At 37.0% G+C, this 14,049-nt stretch overlaps 1 protein-coding gene across 1 annotated transcript in view; it reads left to right on the top strand.

The window, feature by feature from the left end:
• Positions 1–14,049, top strand: part of Cdh7l1 (cadherin 7 like 1) — a 361,963-nt gene that overhangs the window by 65,574 nt on the left and 282,340 nt on the right. Inside the window, 1 exon segment of the mRNA XM_087596660.1 lies at positions 8,534–8,649. Coding sequence (XP_087452786.1) covers positions 8,534–8,649 — 116 coding nt within the window.

Genomic DNA, 14,049 nt, shown 5'->3' with positions numbered 1-14,049 from the left:
TGTTGAGTCAGCCATTGACATTTTTTCCTTGTGTCTCAGCTTAGTAGGTGTCAAATTCATATCTGGGTTCACACATCACATTATCACTTGTCTACACTTGGGATATGAGGAACTATGTTTTCCCCTCTGTGAAATGGGGACAGTAGCTGTTGGTTCAGATTAGATCAAGAAGTGTGTATGTGAATAGTTTTGTAAACTGCATTTGCAGTACAGATTAAATCACATTACCAAAAATACCGGCCTTCAAAAAGAGAAGGAGCTCTATTCCAAGGATACGACAACAGTACAGCACATGGTTTTTCTTCAGTTTTACTCATTTTCTTTCCATGTGTCAGTTACCCACTTCTAGTTCTGTGGTTGATTGGCTGCTCTCCACTGCCCCTAATAATGTTCAGGCATCTACCTAAAACACTCAGGCTTGGCTGAGGTAAGATCTTTCTCATCCCACTTCTTCTTTCTTAATTGTCAATACCTATTTAGGGCATGAAGAATTATAATCCTCATTATACATTGCTGACAAATATATCATATTCAGCCACTTCATGGAGCTTTTCTCTAACATGAGGTTTGCTTCAAACCTTCTTCCAGACTTGGAGTTGTTTTCTTCTCTTGTTGTGTTAGAGTTGTGGACTCCAAGTAGATTTTGATAGATAAAAGGAAAAGAGATAGATAGATAGACAGACAGACAGACAGATAGATAGACAGACAGATAGATAGATAGACAGACAGACAGAGAGGTTTCTTCCCTTCTTTCTTTCCTCCTTTCTTTCATTCCTCCTTTTTTCCTTCTTTTTTTCTTTCCTTTCTTTCCTTATTCTGTCTTTCTGAGGTATTAAACCCCTACCATCTTTCAGATTGAGACTGGAGATTATATTAATATGTACATGAATGTCTTTCCTTGATTTATTTTTATTTTTCCTAATTAAAGGAAACATTCTCTTCTGCAAACTGATGGTGAATGTTTGGATTTAATTTGTTGTGACCTTGAGAATTTTCAGCTTTCCCCTTACACTGTGGCATTTTACTGGGGCTGGAAAGGTTTGTCTCATAACAAGCAGATAATAAGCTAACAAGTAGATAGAACCAGAAACCATCATTCTGAACATTTAAATTCACCATTAGCTTGGATGTATCTGCCAAATTTTTTCAAATACTTGGGAATTCAGAGAAACATGTCACTGAGAGCCCACTGTTCTCTATTACATTCTCTCATCCTCAGAGATAAGTCCCCACGTTTTTTCTAATTTGTGCTAGTCTTGTGCATTTGTTCTTTCTTTCTTTCTTTTTTTCGGAGCTGGGGACCGAACCCAGGGCCTTGTGCTTGCTAGGCAAGCGCTCTACCACTGAGCCAAATCCCCAACTCTGCATTTGTTCTTTCTGCAAAACAGTTCTATTTAGAAGACACCCTCAGATTAGTCTTTTGAAATAGGGCTTAGAACACAATGACCCCAAAACACAATGCCTTCAAGTGATGAATATTTTTGGCTAAAGAGAGGGTCAGGAAGGCAGAGAGGTCTCTAACACAGGTCGTAGAAACTACAATTTCTCTATCTCAAAGCAAGCCATTAAAACATAGACAGACCACCCCTCAGATTATCTATGCCCCTTTACTCTGGTAACTCTCCTGTGTCAGATGCCTTGTCCAGTTCTTAGAGACCAGGGACCAAGTGAAGAAACAGATTTTGCTAAGCATTCCTCCTAATTTATCACCATTAGACAGTTCCTCCATAGTTCATATTAATTTTAAGTAGTGGGAGACTTAAAATCCTGTGCCAGTGTTCCTATCCATATATCAGACTTACGTTAATTAGATTTCCCATCACTGTGATAAAATACACTTAATTAGAGGCAACTAAAAGAAGGTCTAATTGTGTCCCATAGTTTGAAGGTATAGTCTGTCTTGGTGGAAGGTGGGCTGTGAGAGTGGGTTTAATTAACATTGATGGCAGGACTATGGGGCATCTGAGCACATTGTTTCCAAAACTGGTGCTTAGCTGATGTCTTCCTTATTTTTATTCTGCCTGGGATGCTGGTCTGTGGCAAGGCATCATCCACATCTAGGCTAGATCTTCTATCCTCAGTTAAACCTCTCTGGAGACACACTTAGAGATACCTGGAGAAGCATGTTTCCTCAGTAATACCGGGTTCAGTCATAAAACCAAGATAAACCATTATAAGGCCTAAGTATAAAGTAAGTTTTCTTAGGGCCTTAAGGTTTGTGTCATATAAAATTTTGATAAATAAACAGGATTTTTTTATTAATCAGTTTTTATAGGGGTGTCAGCCATAAACATCAAAATAGTGAAGAATATTGTTTTCTTCTACATTCGTTTTTATTTTTCTTAAATATATTTCAAAACAGTTCATTTTATTCAAACAAAAACGGTAGCTATAATAACTTTATAATACATACATTGTTTCATTTTACAAAATAATACATATGAATTAGTTTAAATGAACTAATTTTTTTGCCATTTTTTTCTAAAATTCAACTAATATAGTAGATAGAATTCAGCTACCCAAGCAACTTTTTGAGGTTTGATTATTCAAATGATTAAGATGCTATTTGTCAACTGTAGGTTACCATCCCTTTTAATTATATAGATAATCAAACTAAGAACTGCTAATTCTCTCTCCTAACTATTAATTGTTTGTAATTACCTACAGTTTAAAACTGCATGTGTAATTAACTCTAAGAATTAATTGATACAAAGGGATTGATAGAAAGGAAACAAAATGAGCTTAGCATTAAAGAGCCTTTGGGGACCCAAGACCACTAAACCCATTTGGTTCTGTCATGTCCTAATAAAGATATATTGGCTTTTCATTGGGCATTCTTCAGAGGCAGCTGCATGCACTGTTACTTCACAGCATTTAGTTTCTTGGTTGAGTGAAACCTTCTATGCAAAGTTCAAATTGCTGTTGTCTTTTGCCAATGTCCAGATGAACTGAACAAATCTATTGTTTGTGATGTGGGAGAATGCCAGCAAATTCTTTGCTTCCTCCTTTCTCCTCCCTTTCTCTCAGGCTTGGTGAATCACTTGAATAATTTAAATTTCTAAAACAGCCATGCTTACTAGGTTTCAGACACTTTCCAACCTGTTTAAATAATTGGCTTAAGTTAAGCACATACATTTGAATAAAAATGGAAAAAAACTTCCACCCGGAGGATACTTAGAAACTATTACCATTATAATTGTGAAGATATTGGAGACTAAGGAAAGATGATGTGGTAAAACCATTTTGTCCTCCAAAAGGTTGTATTGTAAAAATCTGTGAAAACATTTTTGTCTCCTCGTGGAGTTGTATTAATTGGAGGCTTTCATTTTTATGCTTTTGCTGGCTGGCATGCCATTTAGTGCCAAATCAGTGCTGGGATCTAAGAAAAGTTTGAAGCATTTTCAGTTGTGTCTAGATTGGCAATGAGATATGCAGAAGACAGCAAAATAATATGAACTTGTGGTATTTTCCGAGAGAGAGCCTAAAATAAGAAATGAGGAAGTGCAAAGTCAAGAAGACATCAGTGTGAGGAGGTCTTTAGCATTTGTTTTTACTGCTTGAGAACTACTGCTCTTCCCTGCTGCTCAGTGTTTTGTTCTGTCCTGATGGCTGATCTCGGGATTATTGATAAGAGTTTTAATTATTCCACCTATTAATGCACAGCCTGCTCCCGTGTAGCCTTTACACACTCACGCACGCATGTACACCTAGACTTCTGAGTCTTCATTTCTCTGTGGCATCACCTCAGATGATTGTTGACTCTGAGAAGAGTTTATGATAATTTAGTCTGAAAAATGGCTCTGATTTTCTTTAAACTATAGGCTTATAACTTTGGGCTGACTTTTTAGAATAAACTGGAATTTGTTCCTTGTCACCTTGTGTGCCAGCTTCTGAGGGGAGTCATTAGCATACATCAGTGTGCGAATGATTGCCTTGAAGATTTTAGTGGAGTCTTTACTGCTTCCCGGAGTGGAAACCATTATAGCTATATTTCCTAGTGTGATACCTACATACTAAAAAAATAATACATAGCCTTTTCAACTGCATGAGTCTGTCTGGCAGGTAAACAGGATAAAATATTTGAAAATGCCCCGAAGTCTCCTTAGAAATAAATTGTGTAATATTAGTTCCATATGGAGCCTTGATCCATTAGTGGTCAAGAAGATCCCCTGCTTTCCTCATATAATCCTAGTTTTTGAGTCTTTCTTTTACATATCCTTGATTTAATATATAATAATTGTATGGATTATTGAATTTCATTAAACTCTCTACACACAGACACACCACATACCACACACACACAAGCACGTACAAACACACACTCACATACCACACCACACATAAATATATTCACACACCACACACCACTCACCATATACACACACTCACACACACCATATACACGCACCATACCATTTATACACACACACATACACACACACCACATGTAACACACACTCACAAATCACACACACACCATACCATTTACACACACACACACACACACCATACCAAATATACATACACATATCTACACACACACAAACATACATACATTCACACCATAAAAACAGACACACACACACACACACACACACACACACACACACACACTGGACTTTGATCATGCTCACACCCTCGACAACTCTTTCTTAGACTTCTTTCTCCAACACTCTCCTTTTTCACATCCACACTGGTGCCTTTTTGTGTTGCACTCATATCTATCTCCTCAGACTCCAACAGTGCACATGAAAGGTAGCACACATCTTAGTGTAGTTTCTTGAATTTAACAGGACTGCTCCATATTTTTTCTGCAAATGATACCATCTCACGTTTATGTTTGACTAAAATGCACATGTGCATTTTGTGCACTACATTTTTTTTTCTGTTTGCCTATTGATTGCCCCCTTGACTGGCTCTGTAACCTAGCTGTTATGTTAATACAGCAAGAAAAGGTGGTTGTACAAGTTTCCCTGTAGTAAGCTGATTTTGTTTCTTCGGGGGATATGCCAAAAGTACTATAGCTAGATCAGATAGAAGTTATATTTCAATTTTTTGAGGAACTTCTATATTGCACTCTGTTCTGGCTCCATAACTTACATCAGTAGTGGGTCATCCCCACATAACCTGGCATCTGAGCGCACTTCTCAATCTCTGGTTTCTTCACGATAACCATTTGACTGAAATAGAGTTTTGTACATTTATTTATGTACAAATTTGTCTTATAGCTCAAGATTCTAGACATATTTAATATATCTACTAGTCTGCTACCCTTTGAAGTGTCTTTTCAGATAATTTGTTCATTTATTGGATTTATTATTATTCTTTTGGTGCTTACTTTAATTTTTCTTGCTTCTCTAGACCTTCTGGATATTAATAAATAACTGTTGGGTGCATATCTAACAAAGATTTCTCTCCCATTTTATAGACTGTCATTGCACCCTGTTGTTTCTTATACTACATGGAAGCTTTTTAGCTTAACACAAACGCCTTTGCCACTTTGCTCTCAGTTTCTTAGCTATTATGTATCAAAAAAGGTTTAAAAATACCTGTCTATGTTGATATCTTGAGGTGTTTTATAGTTTCTGATCTTACATTAAGGTCTTTGAGCTGATTTGTAGAGAGAGGGGGAAGGAGTCAGTGAGTCTGGTTAAATTCTCAGAAATGTATATGCAGTTTTCCAAGGACCACTTGTCAAAGAGGGTTTTTAGCCAAGGTGTGTTTGGGGCACCTTTGTCAAGAATCAGATGGCTGTAGCTCTGTAGGCTGAAGCCAAATTGCTTTTACCAGTGTTTGTGTAGCTACTTTCCTCTCAGTGCTAATGAGCCAGAGGCATGGGGCCATTCCATGTAAAATATTGCCCTGGTCGTAGAAAAATTCATGAACTTAAATCAGAGATTGGAAAAAGATGTGCAGTTCTCTAGAACATGGCCTCCTAAACTTTTTGACTTGCAAACCTCTTTGGCCTTAGAAATTGTGCCCCAAGTATAGGGATCTGTAAAATAGGCATAGAAATAAAATACTTACTGATAAATCAAGAAAAAATTATTTAAAAATGTTTCTCTGATATACATGTAATGTTGCCATCGAAGATTTAGAGGAATTTGCACAATAATGAAATAGATTTGCTTGTTTACCTTATAGAATGAATTAAATCTTGGCTAAATTAAGACACAGAACATCTTCATTGTTTTGCAGTTAGCTGGTATTTTTATATTGAGGACCTTGCATCATATAAATTGTTCAGAGCATAATTGCAATAGTCTGTTTAAGGCCATTTAGGAATGGTCAGAAATCTTTTCTACTCCCAAGCCAAAACAAACTTAATATATAGAAAGCAGTGATGCTCAAGCCAGCAACTCAAACAAGGCTTTAAAAAAATCAAATTGTAATATGATATAATCTAAAGACAAAGTAGTTCATGACTTCCATGCTAAAAAATGAAGTCTGCTTTTGTAATTCAGCCATTGTATTCCTACAAGAGCAGAAAGTCTACATAGTAAAAGAACAGCTTGTATCATGATGTCAGCTGGAATCTGAGCTGGGACCTTCCAGGTAACATTTACTGGCAGTATTTGTCACAAAGTCACATGAAACATAAGGTGTGTGTGGGAAACATAGTAGCAGTAAGGGTGTACGTAGACATTGAATTTTGAGTTAATTTTAGGTTTTCACACTTTCTGAAATTTTTACTATAGTCATTTGTTTTCCTGCAAAGTATACAATCTCATGGGTCTCCATGTATAATTTAAGAAGCTGGGGGTTGAGGAAAGAGATTGTGAGATATTGCTAAGAAAGTTTCACAAGGAGGCTGGAGGGATGACTCAGTAGTTAGAGCACTGTCTGAACTTCTTGAAGATCTGGTTTGATTTCTAGCACCCACATGGTCTATACCAACCACCTATAACTAGTTCTAGGGGATCTGACACCTTCTTGTGGCCTCCGTGGCCAATGGATTCATGGTACACAGATATGCATGCTTGCAAAACACTTATGCAAATAAAAACATCCCCCAACTTTACAAAAAGTATGAGGACTGCCGTACCTCTGAAATGTCCTGTGCAGTCCTGTATCACCTAAGGCTTATAAAAGCCCCAACTAAAGTAAAAGAGACGTACGTAACTTTTCCTGGTCAACATCTTTTGTTGTTTTAATCTAACCAGTTCTCTGTAAGTTTCTTATTGAAATTTGTTTCCACTAAAGAATTTCCTGTATTCATATTGAGTCATGAATAAAACAAATGATTTACTGTGTTCACTTTTAAGAGGTTTTGAAAGTTTTGATTGAGACTGGAGACTCTTTTGACCAAATAAGCAATCATATACAAATAAAATAGGCATGTATATTAGGATATGTATACAATAACATTTGGCCTTTTATGATTTTAATTTACATTTTACCTCTCTATAAGACATTTAGCCTATGATCCCATAATAGAAGAAGCTAAATAGAACAATTACATCTGAAGTTTCAAAATTGCTGTGTAATAACACATCATAAATACTGAACTGACATTTTCTGAAGAGAATGTATGAGTAAATATTAGTAAAGTTGGAAATCTGATATGAATTGGCTTATTTGGATGGCAAGATTGAGCTAACTATTCTTTTAAAAAAGTAATGGGTAGTTTCAATAAATAAATAATCAGGTAAATCTCAAATCTCATCATTTTTTGTTTTTTATTTTTTTATTTGTTTATTTACATCAAACACTGTTCCCCCTCCAGGTCCCCTTTCACAGATACCCTCCCCACTCACTTCCCTTCTCCTCTGAGAGAGCCCCCAACCCCACGAATATCTCCCCACTCTGGCTCATCAACTCTCTGCAGGGTAGGTACATCCTCTTTAACTGAGGCCAGTTGGGAAACATATCACAGTCAAGATTTAAAGATATCCTGCATTCCAGTTGTTGGGGGCCCACATGGAGACTAAGCTTCCTGTCTGCTACATATGTGTCCAGGCCTTGTTCAAGCCCATGTGAGTTCTTTAGTTGGTGGCCCAGAGCTCCTAGGGGTGGTTAGTTGTCATACTCATCATTTTCTTAAGGAAAAGATTGCAGCAGAATTCCATGGAAGAATGGAGGGTGTCTGTTGTCTGGCCATTTTCTCTCTCACTTGAACACTATTAACGATTTCATTTACTTTGCATTTTTAAAACTTAGTCCTTCATAATTTTCTTTTTATTTTTATATGTGCAACTCACAAATAGGATTTTACTTGAAGTCTCCTTCAAAAAAAAAGTCAACATTCTTGGAGAAGTGAGTACCCAAGGATAAACCCGTTAGCTTGCTGATGGCACACTGGATGCAATAAAAACGCAGAGCTTTACTGTGAAGGAGCTAATTAATTCAAGTCTTTCTTTGTGCAGGGCCATCGCTTCTTCATCTCTCTCTGATGAGATGACAAGATGTGATTTTAACACAGAAAAGTGAGCCCATAAAGATGATTTGCTTTCCTTCTTGTATCATTAAGCACTATGATCAGTATGTACTCATCTTAGATAAATATTATTTTAACCTCCACCAATATTTCTAGCTGACAGGACTCTTTATGATTGGAGGAGCACTGCATCGATAAGATCTTCCCATTTGCCTCATGAATCCGTTAAGACTTTATCAGGATCCTTGGTGATGTTTAAGGATTATAATATAGTAACTATTTTTAAATATGGACATGGTATTTATTTGCTGTTGTTATTTCCCCAGGAAAATATTGGGTCAATTTTGATGAAAATACATGAAATTTTACAGTGGCCTATTACATTTATAAATTCTCCATTGAAATTCGTCAGCTACATCTTATTAGTTCATGCCTGCAGTCCCAGCACATGTGAGGTCAAAGCAGGACATTGGCTGTGTGCTTGAGGCCAGCCTAGGCAACAGTTCTGAGGTATTGTCTCAACGTCAAAAGCAACCTCACCAAAATAAATAATTAGACAAATAAACAAATAAATGCTCTTTTCTTCTAGAAGCATATCTTGAGCCCTTTTATCATGTTTTGTGTAAAATTTACTAATCACTTTGACCTTGCGCATATATTTTATTAGAAAAGCACTTAACCAAAGGATCATCACATGTTTTTTTTTCTACATGTGATTACACAGCTACTCTTTTCTGTATTATACCATGGAGTCAAGTAGAGACTGAGGATAAACACATCTACTTGAAGGATGATAATTGAGGGACTGAGCAAATCCAATTTAGGGCTTTTAGAATGAAGACTCTAATATAGAGCACGCGAACCTATAATCTGATAGTCTTTTGGGTGCTTCTATTAGAGCAAATCCTTAGGTGCAGAGATGTGAATATCATAGGAAATTCTGCTTTAAACATCTTTAGCACCAATTCTTTAAAAAATATTAGAGAGCTATAACACTGTCTCAGAGAGTCAGTCTGTGTATCTTATGTTTCTTACATGATCCTCCCTGTGTGTGAATATGCATGACCCCTCTTTTCTTTTATCCTATATTTTATTTGATAATGATTTCTTTATTTTTCTTCCCTTCCCATTTGTCACCATAGAAAAAAATGTCAGTGAGTGGTACTAGATAAATTAAACAACAAAAGTTCACTCTTCTCATAGCTCTGGATCCCAGAAGTTAGCCATCAAGGTTGCTGTCAGGTGTTTCTTCTGAAGCTTCCCTGTTGACTGCACCGTAGCTGTCTGCTTTGTGTGGCTTCTCCTCTATTTGTATGGATTTTGGTGTCTCCTATTTTCTGATAATATTTAATTTAGCTTCCTAAGAGCTGTGTGTCCAAAGATGATCACACTGAGGGCTAGGACTCTAGCATGTTTGAAAAACACAATTTAATTCATAATTTTGTTAGACGAATGAAATATATTTGAAATGTTTCTTTATGTTGAATAGTCCTTTACATTTATTTATTTGTTTGCTTGTTTGCTTATTTTTGGGTAGTGATGCATGGGCCATAGTGTACAGGTCAGAGGACAACATATAAGAGTGAGTTCTTTCTTATACTCTGTGGGTTGTGGAGTTTGAACCTAAGTTAACAAGATTAGCAGAAAACATCTTTACCCACTCACCAGCAATAGTTCTTAATGTCATTTAAAAATGTTTTATTTATATTTTTTCCTGTAAACACAACTTTACGTTCACTTTTGTCTTATGGCATTAATTATGTTACTCATATCTTTATGAGTCTACATTACTAAAATTAATTTTTACAAGTCTGTTTTAGGTATGAAAATTATATGGATTTTTTTGATGGAAAATATAGACATGTCTAAATTTTCATGTCTGCATGTGTATAACTTCCTGAAAAAAGTTGTCATTGTTATATATTGTTTATGGAAGACATTCCTTAATTCATCATTGTTATAGTTTAGAGGAAAATGTCTCCTATAGGCTTATATGCTTAAACACTTGATTACTAGCTGTTAACATTGTTTTGGTAGATTATCTGACATTCAGGAAGCAGAAATTAGATGGACAGTGGTAGGCCTTATGGTTATAACTTGATTTTTGTTTCCTGTGCTTCTTGACTTGGTGATATGATGTAACCAGTTGCCTTTCAAAGTATGAGCCAGTCTTGCCACCATGGCATCCTTGACATGATAGACTGCACCCTCTCAAACCATGCAAACAATCCTTCGTCTCCTATGTTTTTAATCCTAGTGATATAAACTAACCAGTGTAGAAAATCAGCACTGAAAAATGGAGTCACTACTGTGGAAAATAGTGGAAATGTTTGCAGTGGGAATGTGAAAGAGTTTGGAGTTTCTGGTTATAGAAGCGGTTGTGTGCTATAAGTAGAGCTCAATAGACCTTTTTGGTAGATGTTCAGAAGACCAAACTGCTGCTAGAAATGTGAATGTCAAAGTATTTACATGAAGTTTTGAAGGGGAAGAAGGACTCTACTAGGGACTTCCATGTTCCAACAATGGATCTGGCTACATTCTGCCCTCGTGTTGAAAAATTGATGTGAATTAAAAATTGATGAATTTTTGCTTGGCAAGGGAGATTTCAAAGCATTATAGCATTCAAGTTCTATTGTGGTAATTTCTCACTGCTTTTTGTCAGGTTTACTTTGGGGAAGAGCAGAAAGTTGGGGAAATTTTTCACTTTGGTAAGGAAAAGTATGAACCTAGATGGGAGTTGTAAACATGGTTACTGTAGAGAAATTAGCACCATGAGGAATGGTTTGGCCTATAATGTGCTTGCCACATAAGCATGAAGACCTGAGTTTGTACCCTCAATATTCACATAAAAGCCAGACCTGGTGGCGTGTGTCTAAAACCCCAGCTCTGGAAGGTGAGAAATGGGAAGGTGCAGCTTGCCAGCTGGCTACTCTAGCAACTCTGTGAGCTCTATATTCAGTGAGAAACGTTGTCTTAAATGTAAGGTAAACAGTGACTGGGGAAGACACCCAATACTGACCTATTTCCTCCACACAAAAGAAAAAGTGAGCAAACTACTGAACTGAGAACGGGATCCCCATTGGAGGAGTTAGAGAAAGGATTGAAGGAGCCGAAGGGATTTGCAACCCCATAAGAACAACAATAACTACCAACCAGAGCTTCCAGGGACTAAACCACTACCCAAAGAGTACACGGAAAAAGTCATGGTTCCAGCTGCATTTGTAGCAGAGGGTGGCTGTGTTGGGTGCCAATGGAAGAAGAAGCCCTGGGTTCTGCCAAGGTTGGACCCCTAGTGTAAGAGAATGTCAAGGAGGGGAGGCGGAAGGGGGATTGTTGGGGAGCGGGAACACCCTTATAGAAGACGGGGAGGGGGAGGGGATATGCTGCCCTTCTCCGGGAAACCGGGAAAAGGAGTAACATTCAAAATGTAAATAAAACATATTCCATAAAAAAAAAAAGAAAAAAGTAAAGGTGAGTAGTCATAAGCCTTTTGTATAAGTGCAGTTAGACTTAATTAAGACTGTATCTTATCTGTGAACATCAACTAAACAGTGTGTGTGTGTGTGTGTGTGTGTGTGTGTGTGTGTGTGTGTGTGTGTACCTATGACTGAGACAGGAGTTTGAGAGTCAAGCTTTCAGACACCCTGGCAACCCTGGTCTTCAATTTTTATTATTAGAAGTGACTTTCATATTTTAGAAATGACTTTTGTTTTGTCTAAGGATTTTCCTATCCTACAAAACACTAACATTTCATATAGTGATACAAGAATAAGTTCTAAGTTTATTTCATGTTTGAATAAGTAAAGTTATTACAAATTTATTTTATTTTATTAAAATGTATATCCTAAAGTTTCCTGTTTTGCCTATTCTTCCAATTCTGGCTGAGTGCAATCACACCCACACTCCCACAGAACTGCTGCTGCCATTTCTCTTCAGAACACCCTTGTTATCTAAAACTGTCAATCTCTGTTGCTGCTAAGTGCTAATTTTCCTGGATCTGCTTTCTTGAGCTCCCAGATGCCACCACTACACTTGCTGCCTCTGTGACTCTGACCACTGTAAATACCTCAAACAATCAGAATCTCACAGTCTGTTTTCTTCTTTAGTGACTGGTGGGTTTCACTTAGCTAACATCTTAAAAGGTTATTCTGGATTGTATTGTGTGTCACATGTACTTCCTTTATTAGGCTGAACAATATTACATGTTAGATTGGGTATCTATCGAGTGACAATTGAGTAGCTTTCACCTCCTGAATGTTCAGAGTAATGTCACTGTGAACATGGGGGCTCAAATGTCTGAATCTCCATGTTTATTCCTTTGGAGTATGTGCCACAATTGAGATTGCTGATTTATATTGTATTTTATATTTAACTCTTTGAGAAATCATCTTATTGTTTTTATTGTTACTTCGTTGTATAGTATAAGTAAAACTATCCTTCAAAAATAGTCAGTTGAGTTATGTTTTATGGTCTCTGAATAATGGAGATACTTATGGCCTTAATTTTCTTGAAAGATAATATTATCTAAGGTAACTGAAACTTTTGGATATAATACAAGCATAAAAGTGTAAAATTACTTTATAATCATGTGGGCAAGACTACTATCTCCAATTTTTCTTTCAATCTCATGCTATAACTCTGAGAATACATAGAGCAGTCATAGAGAGTACAGACCTTGGGTACAATTATAATAGGCAAAGGAAAACAAAGCAAAACAAACCTTTGGTATTGCCCAGTATTCAGAGATGTAACATTTAATGTTTGTATCATTAGCATGGTTTTATTTTATATGCATTTGCATCTATGTATAAATATATACCACATGTGAGAAGAGGGCTATTGGACCCTAAAACTAGAGTTATAGATGCTTGTGAGCTAACATATGTGTGGTAAGAACTGAAATGGGTTTCCTTGCAAGAGCAACATGTGCTCTTAACCACTAAGGCATCTATCTCCAACCTGTAACATTTTTGAAAATAATTAGAATTAAAACAGATATTGACAGAAGTTTCTAGCTAATCCTTGTAAACAGAACAGTGAAGGAACATGCTTATTGTCAGTCATGCAAGACTTTCCACAGTTGATTGCTTGATACATGCTGTTGCAGTGACTCTAGGGTTCAGAAAGCTATCTCTGGAAGAAACCAATTCATTTTTGTGATCCCTTAGAATGAGGGCATGGGAGTTTCCCTTTGTGCATGTGCCTTAGGGGAAAAGTGAGATGTGCATATGACCACTATATAACCACGTGGCCCTTCAGCAAGCCCATGTCCTACGAGCAGAAAGAAACCTCTTTTTTTGTGATTTTTTTTTGTGTGATTTTTTTTTTGTGATTTTTTTTTGTTATTATTAACTTGAGTATTTCTTATTTACATTTCGAATGTTATTCCCTTTCCCGGTTTCCGGGCAAACATCCCCCTAATCCCTCCCCCTCCCCTTCTTTATGGGTGTTCCCCTCCCCACCCTCCCCCCCATTGCCGCCCTCCCCCCAACAATCACGTTCACTGGGGGTTCAGTCTTAGCAGGACCCAGGGCTTCCCCTTCCACTGGTGATCTTACTAGGATATTCATTGCTACCTATGAGGTTAGAGTCCAGGGTCAGTCCATGTGTAGTCTTTGGGTAGTGGCTTAGTCCCTGGAAGCTCTAGTTGCTTGGCATTGTTGTTCATAAGG

The sequence above is a fragment of the Rattus norvegicus genome, chromosome 19 (genome assembly GCF_021556685.1).
Source record: "Rattus norvegicus strain SHRSP/BbbUtx chromosome 19, alternate assembly SHRSP_T2T, whole genome shotgun sequence".
Classification (NCBI taxonomy): Eukaryota; Metazoa; Chordata; class Mammalia; order Rodentia; family Muridae; genus Rattus; species Rattus norvegicus.
Note: the sequence above shows the minus strand (reverse complement) of the source record. Positions and strands in the feature narration are given on the sequence as shown.